This window comes from Wyeomyia smithii, chromosome 1, assembly GCF_029784165.1.
Source record: "Wyeomyia smithii strain HCP4-BCI-WySm-NY-G18 chromosome 1, ASM2978416v1, whole genome shotgun sequence".
Classification (NCBI taxonomy): Eukaryota; Metazoa; Arthropoda; class Insecta; order Diptera; family Culicidae; genus Wyeomyia; species Wyeomyia smithii.
In genome coordinates this window covers 63657798-63680188 of record NC_073694.1, presented here as the reverse complement: position 1 = coordinate 63680188, position 22391 = coordinate 63657798, and the positions used below count along the sequence as shown (strand labels likewise).

The 22391-nt window shown below is 36.6% G+C and overlaps 1 protein-coding gene across 5 annotated transcripts in view; it reads left to right on the top strand.

Annotated features, from left to right (window-relative positions):
• The window catches only part of LOC129729774 (potassium voltage-gated channel protein Shaker), a 398752-nt gene that overhangs the window by 313661 nt on the left and 62700 nt on the right, over positions 1 to 22391 (top strand). For 4 of the 5 annotated variants that reach the window (XR_008728745.1, XM_055688619.1, XM_055688604.1 and 1 more), the window contains exons 2-3: positions 8084 to 8207; positions 22135 to 22306. Coding sequence is in view for 4 of the 5 variants with exons in the window: in XM_055688619.1 (XP_055544594.1) it covers positions 8084 to 8207; positions 22135 to 22306 (296 nt within the window). In the remaining variant the exon portion in view is untranslated. The remainder of the gene's footprint in view (positions 1 to 8083; positions 8208 to 22134; positions 22307 to 22391) is intronic. The other variant, XM_055688610.1, reaches the window with a different exon arrangement.

The window sequence follows — 22391 nt, the reverse complement described above, 5'->3', positions numbered from 1 at the left end:
AAGGTCGTACTTTTCTGTATATAATATCTGAAATCTGCAGGGTGGATATTTTTCTATCTCAAATAAATCCAATTTGAACTTTGCGGTTTTGGTTGGATTTCTCGTTACATGTTACATGCATGCTACTATTTTTTTAATTTTTTCGGATTTGATCGGTCTATATCACTAAACCCAAACGTAAGAACATACAAAATAAGGTTTTTTAAACAGTTCTATGATTCATGAAAGCTTTTTACGCGGCTTTTTTTACGCGGATTCCGGAATTTACGCGTTTTTTTTACGCGGATTCCGGAATTTACGCGGTTTTTTTTACGCGGATTCCGGAATTTACGCGGTTTTTTTTACGCGGTTTTTTTTAACGCGGTTATTTTTCACGTGGCACGTATCGCCCCGGTAAAAAGCGACTTTAGTGTATATATATATATATATATATATATATATATATATATATATATATATATATATATATATATATATATATATATATATATATATATATAAATATATATATATATATATATATATATAGATAGATATATATATATATATATATATATATATATATATATATATATATATATATATATATATATATATATATATATATATATATATTTTTTTTTTTTTTTTTTTTTTTTGTTCTAGGGATTTTAACCGAGGCGGTCATTCGTCCCTAATATCTTATATTCTACATGTGTTTTGCATTGCATTATATGCAAGCTTCAACTCTGCTACGTTTACCATAAATGGTTTTTTAAACACGAAACAACCCAGGAAATTAGCAGAATTATCTCGGAGAATAAAAAACTTCACCCTACTTTTATCGACAGCATTTAAGTTACATCGAAAATGGCTTGATACATAAAGGAGACAAAAGTGGGGAATTATTTCACTAAAATAAATTCACAAGCGATCGTGACGTTGACGATCCTGAAAAATACAAATTTAGTATGACACCCTCGCACGCCTACATTCGCTTCATACAACTCTTGGCGAAAATAAGCTATCGTTTAACTATGGCTAAATCATTGTGGTGAGTAGCGACAATCTAGTTTCTGAAGCACGAGAAGTCGCCATTCAAAATGCGTTGAAAGCGAATTAGTGAACTTCTATATGATGGTGAGAATAAAAGAATTTAGCTCGCAAATTTGTCAATATATATAAATTAGTATCAGAGATCACAAGCCTCAATGAAGAAATACTTAAGAGTTTCTACGTAATCCTAACGTTAATCAAAAATAAAATAGGAGTTTGAAACACATACTGAGAAAATCGAACATACGCTATGATGATGAACATATTTTTTTCTAATCCTCTGTGAAACTGTTAGATCTTGTTTTTTTTCACATTGTCGTAAAATTACATAGGTACGCTTCTATCAATTGGACTGTGCAACGACGAGGCACAGGAAGCACGAAACAAATTCAAATTCAAACCGTTTACGCCAGAAGAAATCAGAAAACACATTGCATTTAGTGCTGGAGTAATGCACACCATGCTAAAACACAACACAAACAGAACATAAAAATATACTGTTGAGTGTTGCAAACTTCTATGTAAACAGCTCTCATGAGTCATAAAACTATTAAAAAACACTTTATTTATTATGATCTCACGTTTGGGTTTAGTGATATAGACCGATCAAATAAAAAATTAAAAAAATAGTAGCATGCATGTGACATATATCGAGAAATCCAACCAAAACCGCAAAGTTCAAATTGGATTTATTTGAGATAGAAAAATATGCACACTCCAGATTTTAGATATTATATACAGAAAAGTACGACCTTCCAAACGCAATCAATAGTTTTAGTTTGTGCTTGCTATTTGAGTAGATACAAACATTTGAAAAGGGCGTATTTTGAAAGCGGAAAACCTAATAACTTTTCTTGTGAATGAGATAGCGCTTTCCAGTATTCAGAGAAAATATGCACCTCAAAAAGACCTAAAAACTGTTACAAGATCAAGTTTTAACAGGATCAAAAATAAAAAAGTTTCATCGAAAAAACTAGATTTTTCAGCGACTCCCTAACTTGCTATATTAAATTCATCATACCGTGAAAACTATGCAAGATAGAGACCAGCTTTTTTCGGCAAAGCTTTTTAAAATAAATGTATCTACAACTCCTCTGAACTAAAAAGAACCGTATCTCTATCAGCAAAAAAGTTAGTTTTGCTATTTTTGATAGAAATGGAGCCACCCTAATTTATATTTTCTATAAAGAAGCGCCTTTTTAAACACAAAATATCTTTTAGATATACTATTAACCTAACAATAGCTGTTTTTGCACTAAAAATTAAATACCCCTAAATCGACGATCTGGACCACTGTGCACTGGTGGGGTCCAACTCAGATCGAAGGGAAGCCGAACTGTTCGCCTTGACGGTCACCCAGGGAATGATCTTCTCTCAACAAGGAACGTCCTTTTATAGCGTCACTCAGTGTAGGGAACTTGGGTGATTGGGGGAAGAACCAATCACGTGGAAGCATCTCTGCTTTCTTTCTTAGTAGCTTACGTTGGGTGATGAATGCGATGCCAATTGGCTGGCATAGCTAACCAATGACTGAATGCGTGAAATCATTTCGTCTATGTTTTCGAAGTCTGCGTTAGGGAAATATACAATCGTATAAAAATTTTTGTTCGACCTTCAAACTTTTCCGCAATTGTCACGGAGTAATAAGAAAATGGTAACTAAAATTATCATGTTATACTTATCTTATATATTTTAGCTTTCCAACGGTATATTAACTATTGAAATTGGAACAGTTGTTTGAGCGCTATTAGCATCTAATATCAAATTTTCCATTCCGCCAACCAAAAACGTTACATGTTCAATCCAGTTTTCACAGAATGTACCTTATTATAGTGAAGAAAGACGTAGTCCCACGTCAAAATTTTTTTAATTCATTTTGTATGGAATGCCTCTGTTGAAATGACATATACGGCGTCTCCATCAGTTCTAATGAAAAAGCAGACGCATGGTTATCGTCTTCAAAACGCACTTTTCAAACAATGTAGTAGTATACAATGAGAAGCACACATGTTCTATCCCCAAAAGCGTTCTTTCCATTGTAAAGAGGAGCAACAAAAAGTGATCGTTCAGTCAGAAACTGTTGAATTTTCAGCCTAACAATAAATTTTAAAGAGAAATACAAAATCAACAATCGCCTTCATAGTTTTCAGCCAAAAACGAAAAATTATGGTTGTGAAAAAAAAAATCCGGCATGCTTAACTCCATGAAGATTACGTTTGGAACCACAATTGGAGTGGAGTTTCATGTTTAAAAATAACCTGTTGCCAACTATTAATCAGATTATTTTTTTAATGATAATCTTCTTCTAGTACAGTCTCTTTCAGTCAGATACATTTAGGACTAGTATAATACTAAGCCACCTTCCTAGTAAATGGAAAGAAGTCCGCGTCGTATTCATTCCTAAGGTTGGAAAACGTGACAGGATGAGTCCTAAAGCATATAGGCTAGAGCGTCCATTTCCCGACAGTTTTCAGCTTCCCGGGATTCGGGGAAAAACCCCCGAGAAATCCCAGGATCCCTAAAAAATGAGAAAACATCCAAAAAAAACAATCCAGCTTGGATTTTTTTGTAATACAGAAGAAGAGATTGAAAATATGATTCAATGCTGTGTATTAATAGAAAAACGTTAAAACAATACAAAAAGACTGATCAGTTTGCGATAATAAAAATAACTGATAACTATTTCAATGTCAACTGGCCTTTTTTTTCATTATTTTATTAAACGTCGAAATCTGGTAACTGCAACAAAATAGTTTTTTGTTTGGAAAAATACCTGGGACTTGAAACTGGGAGACTATTCCAGCTAGATTTTTTTTTTGGTTTTAAATACCAGATTTCGACGTTTCATGTACACTAAGGTCGCTTTTAACGCGTTTTTTTTACTTGGATTACGCGGTGTTTTTTTTTTTTTGCGCGGACACAACAACACAAACAGAACATAAAAATATACTGTTGAGTGTTGCAAACTTCTATGTAAACAGCTCTCATAAGTCATAAAACTATTAAAAAACACTTTATTTATTATGATCTCACGTTTGGGTTTCTCTTCACTCGGCTTGCAGAATTAACGCGGGTTTTTTTACGCGAATTCCGGATTTTACGCGGTTTGGTTTACACGGATTCCGGAATTTACACGGGTTTTTCACGCGGCACGTATCCCCCGCGTAGCGACTTTAGTGTATTTATACGACATTTGGCGTCAGAACAATGTTTCGATTCTGACCATTTAATTAACTACTTCCAGTGCATTTTTTTATCGATCAAAAAAGTGAAACTCCTACTCCTTTGAGGAACCACTTCAAAATTGTCTCATACGTTCCATTAACACTCTGAGATGCAATTCTTAGATAAAGAGCGGAAGAGATTATTCAAACTATCCAGGGCCGAGTTTGTGAATAGTTATGTAATCTTGCTCAACATTGCATAGGAGTGTACATAATTTCGATAGGTGTCTAAAATTTAAACTCGATATACCGGTATACCGGTATCTAGTAAATCAGCCGAAACCACACTTCACACGTTAGCTTCAAAACTAGAGAAGTCTCTTGATGCTGAAGATATCTCACTGGCAGCTTCTCTTGATATTGATATTGACAATCTATAAAAAAGGCTATGAAAAAAAAATCCTAGGTGTTGACCATATTGAAAAAATTTAATTTTAAGGTTTAATAAAAAGCGTTATATCTCCAAAACAAGTAAAGTCAGAAAAAAGTGTCATTATCTACACCTTTGCTGAAGAAACCGTTAGATTTTGTAGCGTCACTACTGGCAATGTTCCTAACTAAGAACATTCTGAAGAAATGTTTTACATGCATTTTTATGATGCTTTAAGTTTAAGAAAAATCAAGAAACTCAATTCAAAATGAAAACAAGAATAAATTGCAAAAAATCGTACCGTCAAAAGCGCTTTTTAACATTGAAAAAGTCTCCACTGGGAAATTGATCCTCATTCAAGGGTTCTCATCGAAGTAGACAAATAGTATAAGGAGGATTCCAGTACTGCTTAAAAAGATTCAAACGACAACCTAATTTTTCGTAAACACATGTACATGCTCTGCAATGTCTTGAAAAACAAGTTCGGTGTAAAACTAAGCACACCGGTAACAGGATAAAATTAGTTGAGGTGTGATTTTAAGCTCCTTTCGTGATAAAACCCACTGCAGCATCATCGCAAACAGTGTAACAAATAGGGATTCACCATCCGACAGGCGTTTTGCGTTTTTCATTCTTCAAGTCTGATAAGGTTGTTCCGCGGATTATATTCATCGTATGCGGCGGCAATATTATACATGGCGGCGAAATGGTTTGTCGCAATTCCTGCAGTGTGCAACAGCAAGAAGGAGAAAAAAACTCTCACTGCTAAACACCGCACATTATCACTCGTGTGTATGAATAAACGCCTACTCTGCCACTGTTGCTTATAGAGTGGACACTTGTGTGTCTCAGTGCAACACAAGAAAAAAAACTAACAGCGCAGACAATGTTTCCGACCGCGCTTTCCCGGCTTTTGCTACATGAAGACACTAATGGTTTGCAAAGCAATCGTATGGTGCGGCGCATAATCAGTTGTGTCCGGATTGTCAGCATGTAGGCAAAAGGCGGTGGGGTGTGGTGGTGGGGGCGACAATGACGACAATGTCGAGACGTCAGATTGTTGGTGTAACGTAAGTCGGTACGCATAAAACGCGAATGGAAAGAATAATAAACAACACTATAGAGCTGCTTCTTGTCATTCTGTATGGACGGGTTGTTGAATACTTTTTTCCATTTCAAATGTATTTTTAATGTCGGAAAATCGAGAAGCACTAGCTTCATCTAATCAGCTCTCACCTAGGAGTAGAATAGGAGTATTTTTATAGCGGTTACCAGGAGTATTAAATAAACTACTATTTAAATGTTCATACATTCCAAAATGTTCACCCCTTTGCTATTTTTTTCACGAAATAGACTCTCAAAACAACGTCTGTCAATAATTTTTTTATTCGAATACTTCACAGTTCCCTCCCTGGTACCAATTTTCAACACTTCCATATTGAAGCACGCGCGCTCCGGTGCCTCCTCTCGATGTTAGCCTTGTCTTTTCATTTGCCCTGTTCGTCATCCTGTCAGTTGTTACATTATACATTCTGTAACAGCAGCTGCTCTGACTGATTGTGATAAAGAAGAAAAGTTCATTCGAACAAAATTGAACCCAGCAGAGAAGCACTCCAATAAACCCCCGGTTACTTGCACGGCAAGGCCTGTTGGGACAAAATCCTAACCAGATGCATACCGTCGTCTACTCAAATTATCAACAACATAATTCAAAAGTTTACACAATCGTCACCGACACGCCACTGCAACCGAAAAGTTGCAGCAATCGTTTGCGCGAACAACGGAACGGATCCTTGCGAGTCCAAGCTTTACATATCCAATTTATACTGTTTGGATGGAAAGCCATCGTTAATGGTTATCCACAATATTTTCCGTTGACTCGACAGTACAAAACGGGGAACGACGGCACCAGCCAGCGGCGGATCGCATCATCGTTGTTATTATTTTTATTATTATAACATCAGACAACGTGCATAGCCGCAATATTGCCGTTTGTTTGCTGGTGCCTGGGCTGTGGTGTGGCTCACCGCGTATTAAAATCAATTTTCATTAGTGCATTCTATCGACAACCAAAGCGAAGGCTTTGCGGCGAGGGACAGCAACACTAACCCATCGCCGTTTGCCTCCCCCCTCGTACTCTCTTTCCCTTTTCCTGTTCCGGTGGTCGTATAGCGTGGCAGCTCTTGAGAACTCGCATGGATAAATAAATTGCTACGGTTTGAGCTGTAAGATAGGATCGACACCTTTCCAACTATAACAGCCGGACCGGAAGAAAGGAGGAGGAAACCTATAATGGCGTACAAGCTTTCACATCTAGTTGTTGATTTTGTGTCCCCTTCTGTCTCCCGCTGGGGTATATATTTTATTTATTACCATGACTGTACCGAAGGGGACCCACACAATCCGCACAGGTTTGGTTGCAGTTTTCCAATCGATTGATGATTTAATATATTTAACGAGCATATTTTATCAATTTTGGTCTGTCTAAGCTGTTGTTTTGCTCTAGTTTGATACCCTCTACTAATAAACATTATCGCAGTGAAATTCGTCGCACATTTGAGTTGATGCTTGATGAAAACAAATTGTAGCTGATTGCATACAAGCTTGAGAAGTAAGATACTTCACTTGTATACCCAACCTTGCATGTAAACCACTGACGAATTGCTTTCACAAAAACATTCTTCAACAATGATCCTGGTTTTTGGTTAAAAATAAACAATTCGTATATAAATGTACTATTGAAATGTTTAATTCATGTAACGAAAATGCTTCAAGGTGTACGATAAGAAAATTTCTTCCAATTTTTTAAAACTTTTTCTCACGAAACTCTACAATTGAACCGTTCACAACAGAAAGTGTCAAGTGTTGACAAAAACATATTGAATCACACGCTTAATATATGGCCCAATTTAATTTAGTTGCGGCGCTAATTGACAGTGAAAGCAATTACTGTAATTTGCCCATTTGAAATACAATACTTCAACTAAATTCATCGAAGCCGTCATCGACTGCTCGTAAAGCCAGCCAAATGCGATTCCCAACTGGTGTTTCATGATATTCAACACCATATCAGCATTGGTAGCACACGCCAATTACACCCATCATCGGCCGTATCCTGACGCCGAGGAGTGCAACCGAAACCACGATAACGGGACGTGAATGCATTTTTCCACCTCAATGCACCTAAATAATTGCTTTTTGATAACGAAAAAAACACGAAAACGGAATCAATCAATAAACTAGCACCGCAAAACTTGACACCACTTCCTTCGAGCACGCCAGTGAATCAAATTAATTTTCCAACGCTTTCGGAAGCGTTGTCGTTTGACCTTGTCCTATAGCAGCTGTCAGCATCTAAAGAATAAAAACCATCAAACAAAATAATTCCGTCAGCCAAACCGAAAAAAAAACAATAGATAACTAATCGACTTTTTTTTCTTCTCTTTTCCGGCAGGTCTCTTCCCAAATTGAGCAGTCAGGATGAAGAAGGGGGGGCGGCGCACGGTTTTGGGGGAGGCCATACTCATTTTGAACCAATACCGCACGATCACGATTTCTGCGAGAGAGTTGTTATAAACGTAAGTAGATGACTTTTGGCTTTCGGTTATGGCATTGGTGTTTGTGGCTCTGTTTCTTCTTCAATATTTTAAAGAATATCTGACTATAGAAAGACTACCGAGGTGACCCATAACAATTTATAACATAATATATAACATTTATAAATAACATTTTATAAATTATAAATAACAATTTATATTTTAACTAGTCCTTTTTTTTTTGGTTACAATATCTTTTTTTTTTGGTTACAATATCATTTTTTTTTTAATTTTAGGAGTAAATATAGTAATGAAGATAGAAAATTAAACTAACTGAAAATATGATTGTAGAAACTACGAAAATTATAGTTTAGCAGGTGGGACAATCTCCGGTCAGATGTGTTTCCGTTACACCACCGCAGAACGTTAAAGACGTAGTTCTAGAATCGTAACAATATCTTTCACAATGTCGTTCATCTAAACTATCATAGAGACAAAAATAACAATATTTGTATGATCGAAAACCTTGATAAGCTACTAGCTGAAAATTTAAAAACTGAAAGCAGTCATGATGCGCTCATAGGTTGAACACGAAAAATCTGGATATCAGAAAATACTTCCGTTAGATGGTTAAAACAGCTGGGTTGAAAGTTTTCAACGTACCGTAAACTGGGGTGACTTTGATCACTATTTTGAATATATCTTAAATATTTTGAGAATGTACTGAATACCAAATTGTTTGACATTTTTAAAATGAGTACTGGCACGCATTGAGCAAGATTCTGTCACTACCTCAAAAGTTCAGCAACAGTTCTGCTGTTTTTGAAGGTGCTCTAAAATTTTCATATCGATCATCATTCCGGCGTGACTTTAATCACTTCATTGTTTCGATGAATTTGAAGTGGAACTTTACTGCTTCATCAAATTTGAACAATTTAAAACGACTTAAATATGTTTATTTATATGAAAATTTAGGGGCTATTCACATTCCACGCCAACAGTCTATTAGGTGAATGTCCAAGATTTATACAAAATTTTAGGATATATATGAACGACTGTCAACGGAGAAAAAGGGGGGTTTAAAATCACCAAAAACTAGTCCACGTGAAATATGGCTTACCCCATAGTCCAAAAATGCATGTTACGTGACGTCTTGGGTTGTCGTGAGAAAAAACATATAATACTAGCTGAACGTTCCCGGCGATGCTCGGGATCAAAAGTTTCAAAATTAGAAATCATTTTTTATGATTCATTGCATTATTAGCATAGCTCACTTCAAAAATATTTCACATCTTATACGTCCATCATCTTTTTAAGTATTTTAACATTCTGAGAACGCACAGAACGGAAATACGGATTTGGCGATGTTTTACAGAAACTGTAAGTCGCCGTTTCGGGTTTCAAAATGACATATGTAGTTTGGAAGTTTCGGAAGTATTGAACTGGTTGGCCAAATACCACTTTAGATTATTTTCCTGAAACCAGAAGTCATTATTTTGGAAAATGTTGTGTGGGGTCATCACAGTTCCGAATATACCACACTCGGGTGATAACCGGATATTCGTCAATCGTTCACAGTAAAACCTCTTTTTATGTAACTTTCAGAAGAAGAAATCAAAGTAAGAAGAATTATGCGTAACCATTCATGCTTAGTTCTCCTCTATAATCATATCTAAAGAGATAACATTTGAATTCTTGTAACGAAAATATTTGTTGGTGTCCAAGGAACACGTCTGAGAAGAAGTTAACGTTTTAATCCACATAACTACGTAGAAATTAAAAAAAAAGATTAAATCAATGAAATGGGGCCTTACTTCCAGCCAAATGTCCCAAAATCTAGTTTTAGAAAAAGCAAAAGAGTATTTCGAATCCCGTAATGTGATACTATTCACAAAACTACGAAAACATCAGAAATTGTAATTGTGTAAATTAAAACATAAATTCTTCTGCAAGAAAATATTTGCAGATGTTGAAGGAACGACGAACATTTTATTGAAAAAAAAAAATTACAGGCGAATGCTAAAAAGTCAAAATTTTGCATGTATTATATGTATAATATATATAAATTTCAAAAAGAGTATTTTGATGTGTTTTCCTGTATGCAGAAAATCATCTTTAAACATACGTAGTTTTCAAAGTAATATCTCAACTTTTAGCGATAGGATACCTATTATTTTTCCTCAAATGTCTTTTTTGAACATTAACAAACATTTCAATGAAGAACAATTACATATTATAGTTTTGAATTTCGATTTAGAGGCAAATTGAGTTCAAATATTCATGAATTTGCTCGTTCAACGTAGTGTTGTGAATAATATCTCAATTTTCAGTAATCAAAAATCTGTTATTTTTACTCAAAAGTCTTTCCTGAACAAAAACAAACATTTTAAAGGAACAAAATCATATATCATAGCTTTGAATTTGGATTTAAAGACAAATTGAGCCAAAATATTCATGATGTTGCATGTTCTACTTAGTTTTGTGAATAATATCTCTATTTTCGGTTATCAGATAACTATTATTTCTTCTCGAATGTCATTCCTGAATATCAACGAACATTTTATTGAAAAGAATCACATGTCATCACCTTGAATTCTGATTTAGAGACAAATTGAGCCTAAAAAATTATGGTGTTGCATTTTTCATGTGGTTTTGTGGAAAATATTTAAATTTCAAATAATCAGACAAATAATCAGATACCTATTATTTTTCCCTAAAATATGTTTCCTTAACACAATGAACATATTATTATAGTAAAAATCACAGATTACTGTTTCGATTGATTGAGAGGCAAATTCAGCATAAAAGTCATGATTTTGCAGGTTTCACGTAGTTTTGTGAAGTGTATCTCGAGTTTGATTACCAGACAGATACCTGTTATTTTTTCTCAAATGTCTTTCTTAAACATCAAAGAACACTTTAATGAAAAAAGAATCACATATCATCGCATTGTATTTTGATTTGGAGACGAATTAAGTAAAAAAAAAACATAATTTCGCATGTTTTACGTAGTTTTGTGAATAATATCGCAAGTTTTAGTGTGTTATTTTTCCTCAAATGGCTCTCCTGAACATTAACAAACATTTAAGTGAAAAAAGAATCATATGTCATCGCTTTGTATTTTGATTTAGAGGCAAATTTAGCACATAAAGTCATAATTTTCGTGAATAATATCTCAAGTTTTAGTAATTAGAGAATTATTTTTTTCTCAAATGCCTTTCTTAAACATCAATGAACATTGCAATGAAAAGAGAATCACATGTCATCACTTTGAATTTTGATTTGGAGACGAATTAAGTATAAAAAGTCACAATTTTGCATGTTTTACGTAGTTTTGTGAATAATATTTCAAGTTTTAGTAATTAGATACTTATTTTTTTTTTCTCAAATGTCTTTCTTAAACATCAACGAACATTTTAATGAAAAACAGACTCACATGTCATCGCTTTGAATTTTGATTTGGAGACGAATTAAGTATAAAAAGTCATAATTTTGCAAGTTTACGTTGTTTTGTGAATAATATCTAAAGTTTTAGTAATCAGATACTAATTATTTTTCCTCACATGTCTTTCCTGAACATTAAAAAACATGTTAGTGAAAAAAAAATCATATGTCAACGCTTTGTATTTTGATTTAGAGGCAAATTTAGCACAGAAAGTCATAATTTTGCATGTTTTACGTAGTTTCGTGAATAATATCTCAAGTTTTAGTGTGTTAATTTTCCTCAAATGGCTCTATTGAACATTAACAAACATTTAAGTGAAAAAAAAATTAATCCACCTAGCGGTCAGACTCAGCCTTTCTCATTCAAACTTATTATTTGTAAAAATAGATTTACATGAATGCTTAAATCCAATAAAGGTATATTCACTCTTTGGGTTCTAAAATATTGATGTTGTTATTAAAGTATAAAATATGAAATTCCACGTAATGTTAGTGCTTAAGAAATAGCGAAATAAAAGAAATGGCTCTTAATTTCGAACAATTGATTCACGAGCGATACCGGGAACGTTCAGATAGTACGATACCACATTTAAATCATGTTGAGGCCATATTGATCAAAGCAGGTATATTGTTGAATAGTCTTCATAATTCATAATTCATCAGTTAACCCTTAACTAGCCCGTTCATCTGAAATCAATATTGTTCAAATCGGTTGTGTAGTTTCTAAGATAATGAAGTTTCGTGATTTTCACATTTCGATACATTACAGACGAAGATACAGTCCGATTACAGGAAAATTCAATAGGGTGTTATGAGGCAGCTAGACCTTTCATTTGATACTGATTATGTGGATATCAAGTCAACCATCTCTGAGAAAAGTTTGTGAGTCCAAGTAGTTTCCGGAATATGTTTCTTTTTATAGCTGGATTTCAAATTTTCAAACATAACCTGAAAAGTAATAATCCGTTCGCAAAGAAAAATCATTAGGGTCTTATGGGGCAACAAGACTTTCCATATGACACTGATTTTATGATAATCGGTTCAGCCATCTCTGAAAAACATGAGTGAGATTAAACAGTCTCCAGAACACGTTTCTTTCTGTAACTTCTGAACCATTTGTTCAATCTTCATAAAATTCAAAAGTTAAGTGTTTTCAAGGTCGCCTGTTAATTTGAAACCAATGTTCAAATAAGTTGTGTAGTTTCTGAGATATTGATGTTTCGTGATTTTTACATTTTGATACATAACCTCTAAACTAGAAATCAGATTACAATAAAATTCAATAGGGTCTTATAGGGCAACTAGACCTTTCATTTGCAATTCATTTCATTGAAATAGGTTCAGCCATCTCTGAGAAAATCGAGTGAGATTGGGAGAGCGTCACACACACATACACATACACACACATGCAGAAAATGCTCAGCTCGTTGAACTGAGTCGAATGATTTACGACATTCGGCCCTTTTAAGCACTTTTATACCTTTAGTTTCTGCAGTGATTGCTATATCTTTCTAGGAGAGAGGTAAAAAGTGAAATGATAGAAATGACTTTTAATTTTTTTTTAAATGTACTAAAATATCTATTCAGAATTAGTATTGTGTGTTCTGCCACAAATGGTGACATTTCAACACTATTATATATATTTGTACGCTTTTTAGTATCATTGAATGTTATTAGCTTTCGCAGTTAAGATAATGTAATTGTAGGAAAATTATTAAACCTACTTGTCAAGAAAAAAAAAGGAATAAAAGGAATAAAACGAAACTTAAAATGAACTTAAAACTATCTTACTGACTATAAAGTGAGCTAATCGTTGCGATTGAGGATTGCAACGATTTTTGTCGGAATTTGTTGATAATTTGGCTTGACATATTTTCTAATGTTTCTACATTAGTGAGCCTATGTAGCTCGTTCGTGCTAAACCAGGGAGGACGCTTCAAAATCATTTTCAAAAGTTTATTCTGAATCCTTTGAAGTGTCTTCTTTCTGGTTGCACAACAACTTGTCCAGATGTAAACTGCATATAACATTGCTGGTCTAAATATTTGTTTGTAAATTAACAGTTTATTCTTGAGACAAAGTCTAGAATTCCTGTTGATAAGAGGATATAAACATTTGATATACTTATTGCACTTTGACTGGATATTTTCAATGTGCTCCTTGAAAGTAAAATTCTTATCATAAATTAGCCCTAAGTATTTAACTTGATCAGACCAATTTAAGACCACACCGTTCATCTCAATAACGTGGTTATGGGTGGGTTTGAGAAATGAAACTCTTGGCTTATGAGGAAAAATAATTAACTGTGTTTTTGAAGCAATAGGGGAAATCTTCCATTTTTGTAAGTATGAAGAAAATATATCTAAACTTTTTTGAAGCCGACTGCATATAACACGAAGGCTTTTTCCTTTTGCGGAAATGCTTGTACTGTCACAAAACAGAGATTTCTCACAACCTGGTGGTAAATCAGGAAGATCAGAAGTAAAAATGTTATATAAGATTGGGCCTAAGATACTCCCCTGAGCCACAACAGCTCTAACAGGCAATCTATTAGATTTACCATTTAGATAGTTAACCTGGAGAGTGCTGTCAGTTAAATAACTTTGTATCATTTTTGTGAGGTAAAGCGGAAAACTGAAATTTGACATTTTAGTTATTAAACCTTTATGCCATACACTGTCGAATGCCTTTTCTATATCTAGAAGAGCAGCTCCAGTCGAATAGCCTTCAGATTCATTAGTTCGAATCATATTTGTTACTCTAAGTAACTGATGAGTAGTGGAATGCCCACGGCGAAAACCAAACTGCTCATTTGCAAAAATTGAGTTCTCATTAATATGTGTTAACATTCTGTTAAGAATTATTCTTTCAAAAAGTTTGCCAATAGAGGAAAGTAAACTAATTTGTCGATAACTTGATTCCTCTGCTGGATTCTTTTCGGGTTTTGAAAATTGGAATGACTTTGGCATTTTTCCATTTCGTAGGAAAATGTGCTAGTGCAAAGAATCTGTTGAAAATTTTTACCAAGAAATTTAAAGAGTTTTCGGGAAGTCTTCTGATGAGGATATAGAAAATCCCATCATCTTCTGGTGCTTTCATGTTTTTGAATTTTTTGAGAATGGTTCGCACCTCATTCAAGTTGGGTGGTGATCTGAACATACTTTTGGTTTACTTCATTTTCAATAGGACTTACTACGTTCAAATTGGAGTTATGAACACTCTCAAACTGCTGAGCAAGTTTTTGAGATTTTTGTTCATTCGTTAGAAAAATGCAATCACCATCTTTAAGGACTGGAATGGGCTTCGAGGGTTTCTCAAGAACCTTCGAAAGCTTCCATTAATTCGAATTCAACTATGTTCATAGCTTCTGGGATATAAGAGCGTTTTTCACATTCTTACGCAGCGCCAAAACTAAAAGTTTGATTACAATGAAATTCTATAGCAACCTAAGCGGTTAATAGATCCTTAATTTGACACCAAGATAGAAAGAATCGGTCAGACCATCTCTGAGAAAAGTGATTGCGAAAAAAAGGTGCACATACACACGTACACACCCACATACAAACATATACACTTATACATGCATATATGCAGAAAATGCTGGATTCGTCGAACTGAGTCGAGTGGTATATGACATTCGGCCATTTGGATCACTTATCTACCTTTTAATTAGCCGGTGATCGTTACGAGAAAGTCAATATATTTACTTTCATTATGTGATTTCACATTTTTATGAACAACGGACAAAGGTACAATCCGATTGCAGTAAAATTCAATAGCAACCTATGGGGCAACTAGACCTTTCATTTGACACTAATTTTGTGAAAATTGGTTCAGCCATCTCTGAGAAAAATGAGTGAGTTTAAACAATCTCAGGATAACTTTTCTTTATATAACTTTTGGACCATATGTTCAATCATAGCGAAATTTAAAAGTTAAGGGTTCTGGAGACAGCCCGATCATTTGAAACCATTGAAATCGGCTCTGTGGTTTCTGAGATATTGATGTTTCGTGATTTCTACATTTTGATACATAACCTCTAAACTAAAAATCGGATTACAATGAAATTCAATAGCAACCTATGGCGCAACTAGACCTTTCATTTGCAATTAATTTTATGAAAATCGGTCCAGCCATCTCTGAGAAAAGTGAGTGAGAAAAAAAAGTTGCACATACAAACACACACACACACACACACATATACACACATACATACATATATACAGAAAATGCTCAGTTCGTCTAAAGGGGTCGAGTGGTATATGCCATTCGGCCATTGGGACCACTTTTGTACCTTTGGTTTTTTCAGTGATTGCTATACCTTTCCAGGAGAAAGGCAAAAAGAATCATATGTCATCGCTTTGTATTTTGATTTAGAGGCAAATTTAGCACAGAAAGTCATAATTTTGCATGTTTTACGTAGTTTCGTGAATAATATCTCAAGTTTTAGTAACTAGATACCTATTATTTTTTCTCAAATGTCTTTCCTGAACATCAGCGAACATTTTCATGTTAAAAAACCTACATGTCATCGCTTATTATTTTTGATTTAGAACGATTCAAAATGATGATGAGTACTGTAGACCTCAGAGATTGGGGGAATAATATCAATAAGATCAAGCGTTACGGAATTCCATTTTTATATAGTAGATATATACTATTGAAATTATTAGGACTCAACATTACCTTTGAGGAAAAGATTAGAAAAACAATAATGAAAATCGTAGTATTAATATTTTCTAGCTTGAGTCTGGGCACCAAATAAACAAACTTTACGTATCGCAGCTTGTTGTTTTGTATCTGCTTGAACCGATTGTTTGTATGCAACAAAAATCCCTCAAAATCCACTTTATTTTAAAATTAATATTCTAGCATGAAAAACACTCTTTTAATAGCTGGAAATGCATGGATAGTAGCAATGTAGAAATATATGAACATAATTAGTAAAGATTAAAACAAATATCAAGCTTTTCGAGCGCTTTTTATCACAAATACAAAAAAAAGGGTAAAGTGATCAAAGTCACTCCGGTGATCAAAGTCACCCCAGTTCACGGTACAAGGTTTATTTAAACGTACCGCTGGGGAAAAATGTTCGGATGAAGAAACGACATTCTATACTTCTTTCGATCGACTGAGAGCCTCCCGAAGACTGGAAAATGAAAAAGAAACAGAGACGGAATTTGAAAGTGCAAAAATATCTCAGGACTTGAACTTGCAAAAAAATATCATGAAGGTCACTGGAATTTAGTCATAGGTCAGATTTCAAACGGTTATAGATGATCCGCAACACTGCATTTCTAAGTGCACAATCCATCCTCGTACGGTTCGTAATTAAAACTAATTCTAGTGGTGTAATTAGGATTGCGGAATCACGTGTGATAGCGAAAGTGAACACTAAAACGCTGCTGCTTAAGATAAGTTTATTGCATAGGCAGCAGACAGCTTAAAGGTGATTTTTTATTACTTCCTAATTGGTCATAATATATTTGGAGTGACAATCGAAGAAACACTCCCACATGAAAGTTTGCATGAAAGTTTGTATGCATGACTGAGTGGTCAGACAGTGCTGCTGTTTTCACCGTAAATGGTACGAATGCAATGGATATAAATATCGATTTTACTCGCTTCTGTTTTTAATTCATCATTCTCACTTTTAGTTCAATTTTCTTAGTGTGTAAAAATGTTCGTACCTACAGGTTCACTATGCAAGAATTCCAACTTTGGTGCTAATTAAACCACCGCTTCGAGGAAGTCTCCCATTTTGTTATACAATATTTTCGGAGAAAATCAGTCAATGAATCTGAAACTAATATCAATTTAATGCGGCAGTGTGACCAGATATGATCTATTAGCATTCATAAAACTGAAGTGCAGTTTTCGGTAAATATTATCTTGTTCCTGGGAGAGGGGGGATGTGCAATTTTCTTACGCTATCTTGCAGGGGAGGGAGGGGGGTGAATTGATTATCTTACGTAAAGAAAAACATTGTTAATGGAGCTATTCAAAAACATTTTCATGAAAGTGTAGACGGCGAAATTCATACAAAGAAAATTACGAAAGGACGATTAACTCGAATTAAGAACAGAAGAAGAAGTGAGGTATTGTGCTTGCTTCAAGATGATAAAACTATAATAAAAATCTATATTTAGTATATATAGTAAGATTTTACTAGGGGGGAGGGGGGTATCAAAAAATCTCACGATGTCTTACGAGGGAGGGAGAGGAAATTGAACAAGTGGAAAAATATGCTTACGTAATTATTGAACAGCCCCTAATGAAAATTATGAAGAAACAATGTAAATTCGGACCGAAACAATCGGCATAGACCCAGGCAACGAAAACGAACTAACGATTGGAAACTCGGATCATGGAACTGCAAGTTCCTTAATTTTTTGGGAAGTACCCACATTCTTTCTGACTTATTGAGGGTCCGCAAGTTCGACATTGTAGCGCTGCATGAGGTATGCTGGAAGCGCGTATCGGTACATACGTATAAAGATGGTTATACCATCTACCAGAGCTGCGGCAGCACACACGAGCTGGGCACAGCTTTGAAATGCAGAATCGCGTGATTGGGTGGTGGCCAATCGACAACAGAATGTGCAAGTTGAGGATTAGAGGCCGTTTCTTCAATGTGAGCATGATTAACGTGCTCAGCCCTCACCTAGGAAGTATCGACGACGATAAGGACACCTTTTACGTGCAGCTGGAGCTGGAGCGTGCTGCCCAAAACATGACGTCAAAATCGTTATCGGAGATCTTAACGCTCAGGTAGGCCAATAGGAGGAATTTAAACCGGTTATTGGGAAGTTCAGCGCTCACCGGCTAACGAACGAAAACGGTCTTTGACTAAATTACTACGCCGCCTCCAAGAACATGGCTATACGTAGTACCTACCTTCAGCATACCCTCCCATATCGGTACACCTGGAGATCACCACAACAGACCGAATCAAAAATCGATCATGTTTTGATTGATGAAAGCCACTTCTCGGATCTTATCGACGTCCGAACCTACCGTGGCGCAAACGTCGATTCTGACCACTATCTTCTGATGGTCAAAATGCGCCAAAGACTTTCGATTGTCAACAACATCCACTACCGTCGCCCGCCACCTGGAACGACTCAAATTTCCCGAAGTCGGCAGCACTGCCGGAAGAGGGTGAACTCATCGAAGCCCATCTAGAGGACTGCTGGAGTAATGTAAAAGCAGCCATTAACAGCGCAGCGGAAGGTGCCATAGGGTTCGTCGAGAGGAATCGACGCAAGGACTGGTTCGAGGAGTGTCAGACGATTGTAGACGAGAATAATGCAGCGCGGGCATTGATGCTGCAGCAAGAGACGCGTCAAAACGTGATGCGATATAAACTGAAGCGAAGACGGCAGACGAAAATGGTTCCTCTGCAAAACTAACAAGACTGATCAAGGCCACCATGGATGGTGTACAGTGCTGTGTGAAGGTTTCGGGTGCGTTATCAAGCCCGTTTGAAACACGCAAGGGACTTCGACAAGGCGACGGTCTTTCTTGCCTCCTGTTCAACATTGCACTTGGAGGTGTGATGAAACGTGCGGCCTTCAACATACGGGGCACGATCTTCAATAAATCCAGCTAGTTCATCTGCTTCGCTGACGACGTGGACCTTGTTGGAAGGACGTTCCAGGCGGTTGCTGAACAGTACACCAAACTGAAACGTGAAGCAGAAAAGGTTGGACTGAAAGTGAACACGTCAAAGACTAAGTATCTGCTAGCAGGACGAACCGAGCGCGATAGGGCTCGCATAGGCAGTAGCGTAATAATTGAAGGAGACGAGTTCGAAGTGGTTGACGAATTTGTATACCTCGGATCTTTGGTAACGTCAGACAACAATTGTAGCAGAGAAATCCGCAGACGTATTGTAGCTGGAAGTCGTGCCTACTACAGACTTCACAAGATTTGAGGACTGATAAACTTCGCCCCCGTACCAAGTGCACCATGTACAAGACGCTTGTAAGACTAGTAGTCCTCTACGGGCACGAGACATGGACAATGCTCGAGAAGGACTTACAAGCACTGGCCGTTTCCGAACGACGTGTGCTTAGGACTATCTTCGGCGTAGTATGTGAGGATGGCGTGTGGAGGTGAAGGATGAACCACGAGCTGGCACAATTCTGCAGCGAACCCAGTATCCAGAAAATCGCCAAAGCTGGAAGTGTCAATTGGTGGGACATGTTGTAAGAATTCCGGACAACAATCCCGCAAAAATTGTGTTCGTCCCATTTTTGCGGGATTGTTGTCCGGCATTCTTACAACATGTCCCGTCCATTGTACCCTTCCATCTTTCGCGATTTTCTGGATACTGGGTTCGCTGCAGAATTGCGCCAGCCAGCCGGTACAAGACGTAGAGGTGCACAACAAGTTAAGTGGTTAGACCAAGTGAAGCAAGATCTCGGAAGTGTGGGACTCTCAAGAAACTGGAGACAAGCTGCTATGGACCGAGGACGTTGGCGTAGCATTATGACGCAGGTGAAATCCTGAGAAATGTTTCACCAGAGAAGAAGAAGAAGAAGGAGATATCAGCATGTTTGTATACTTGGTACAACTCGTGGTTCATGCGTCTGTGCCACACTTCATCTTCTAGTTTACCGCCAAGTATCGATCGCAGAACTTTACGCTCAAAAACTCCGAGCACTCGTCGATCAGCTTCCTGCAGCATCCATGCTTCATGTCCGTAAAGGGCCACCGGGAGTATCAGCGTCCTATACAGCGCTAGTTTTGTGCGAGTTTGTGAACTACGGGACCTTAGCTGGTTACGTAGTCCGTAGAAGGCCCTGTTTGCAGCTGCAACTCGTCGTTTCACTTCACGGCTTATATCGTTGTCACATGTCACAAACGTACCAAGATAAACGAGTTCGTCAACCACTTCAAATCGTTCTCCATCTATCTCCAGCTACCATGTAGCGTTTTGGTGGAGTTAATGACAAGTCCCAATCTCGCTGCTTCCCTCTTAAAAGGTACGAAGGCCTCCTTCACGGCCTAACGGTTGATATCGATGATATCGTTGTCGTCCGCATGACCAAGAAGCATGTAAGATTTCGTGATGATCGTACCGTTTCTTTCCACGTTTGCTCTTCGTACTGCACCTTCAAGAGCGATGTTGAACAGTAAGTTAGAAAGCGCATCCCTCTGCTTCAGTCCAACCAACTTTACTAACGCGGCTGATGTCTCGTCAGCTATCCGCACGCATGATTTCGATCCCTCCAGCGTCATACGACTCAGCTTAATTAGTTTAATCGAGAAACCGTGTTCCAGAATGAACTGCCAGAGCTCGTTCCTTTTCACTGAGTCGTATGCAGCCCTGAAATCCACAAACAGATGGTGAGTCGGTAGGTTGTACTCCCGAAACTTATCGAGGGTCTGTCGCAGGGTTAAGATTTGATCCGTCGTGGAACGTCTGTGTCGAAAACCAGCCTGGTATTCGCCAACAAAGGATTCCGTTAACGGTCTCAATCTGAAGAACAGGATACGGGGAGCACTTTATATACGGATTTGAGCAGCGTTATGCCTCGATAGTTGCCACAATCCAATCGATGACCCTTCTTATAGATAGAGCATGAGGCCTTCCAACCAGTCGTTCAGCATTTGGTCATCCGCCCAGATCCTTAAAATTATCTGGTGGATCGCATAGTACAGCCGCTCGCTGTAAAAAATATGAAAAAAAAATATATTTTTAATTCTATTTCTATATTTTTTCTTTAAATTTTTTTAGAGTGTGTACTTTTTTCGAAAGTAAAAAACTACTATTTTCAATTCTGCCGGAGACGTCATACCTATCAAACACACCATCCTGGCTCTAAAATTATTTTGGTTCATTAACACTATTTTCACACAGGTTTACTTTTTTCAAAAATAAGTCTTGTTAAAATATATTACTAGAAATGCTTAAACCAAATCGAAAATGGTCGATTAACATCGATGTCTTATGTGACTTGAAGTTGCTTTACTGATCCTGTAAATATTCCCTTTGTAGTGTCGAGGCATTTGGGTCTTGAAGTAAAACAACAAGCAGTTGGATTCGTGGCGGTTTTACCCCTTGTATAGTGGGCGACTTTACCCCCAGTGGAACATTTTCATATTTGACCGAAAAAGTAGTCAAAATTACAAGATTACTCACAGCCTTCGATATTTCCGAAAGAAGATAGATTCAGGCAAGCGATTAAACGTATATTCACGAACAAAACAATAGATTTTAAGACTGAAAAACCTTAAGTCCCGTTGCCGCAAAACAATAGCGCATTGACTGGTTGCCAGCTGAAAGGTTGTTTTTGATTATTTCTGCGAACGTTCGTGCACTATCAAAACAGAAAAACGTGCAAAATGTTATGTAATTATACTGTAATAGACACGTTAATGAAATTTTTCAATTATTTTATACCTTGGTAGTAAAACTACGGTGGGCGGTCTTACCCCGCAGGGCGGTCTTACCCTGTTTACCCCTATATTGTATAACACTGATCCGTTCACTAATGTTCCCATTTCATTTTCGCAGGTCAGCGGTTTAAGGTTCGAGACGCAGCTACGAACGCTAAACCAGTTCCCCGATACTCTGCTAGGCGATCCGGATCGAAGGCTGAGGTACTTCGATCCGCTGCGGAATGAATATTTTTTTGACCGGAATCGGCCGAGCTTTGATGCCATTTTGTATTATTATCAAAGCGGTAGTATATATCAATTCAATTTCCCCGTCAGCGAACCTAATGGATTTGTTTGAATTTCATCTTTTCCCTTTTCTCTCTTTATTTTTCG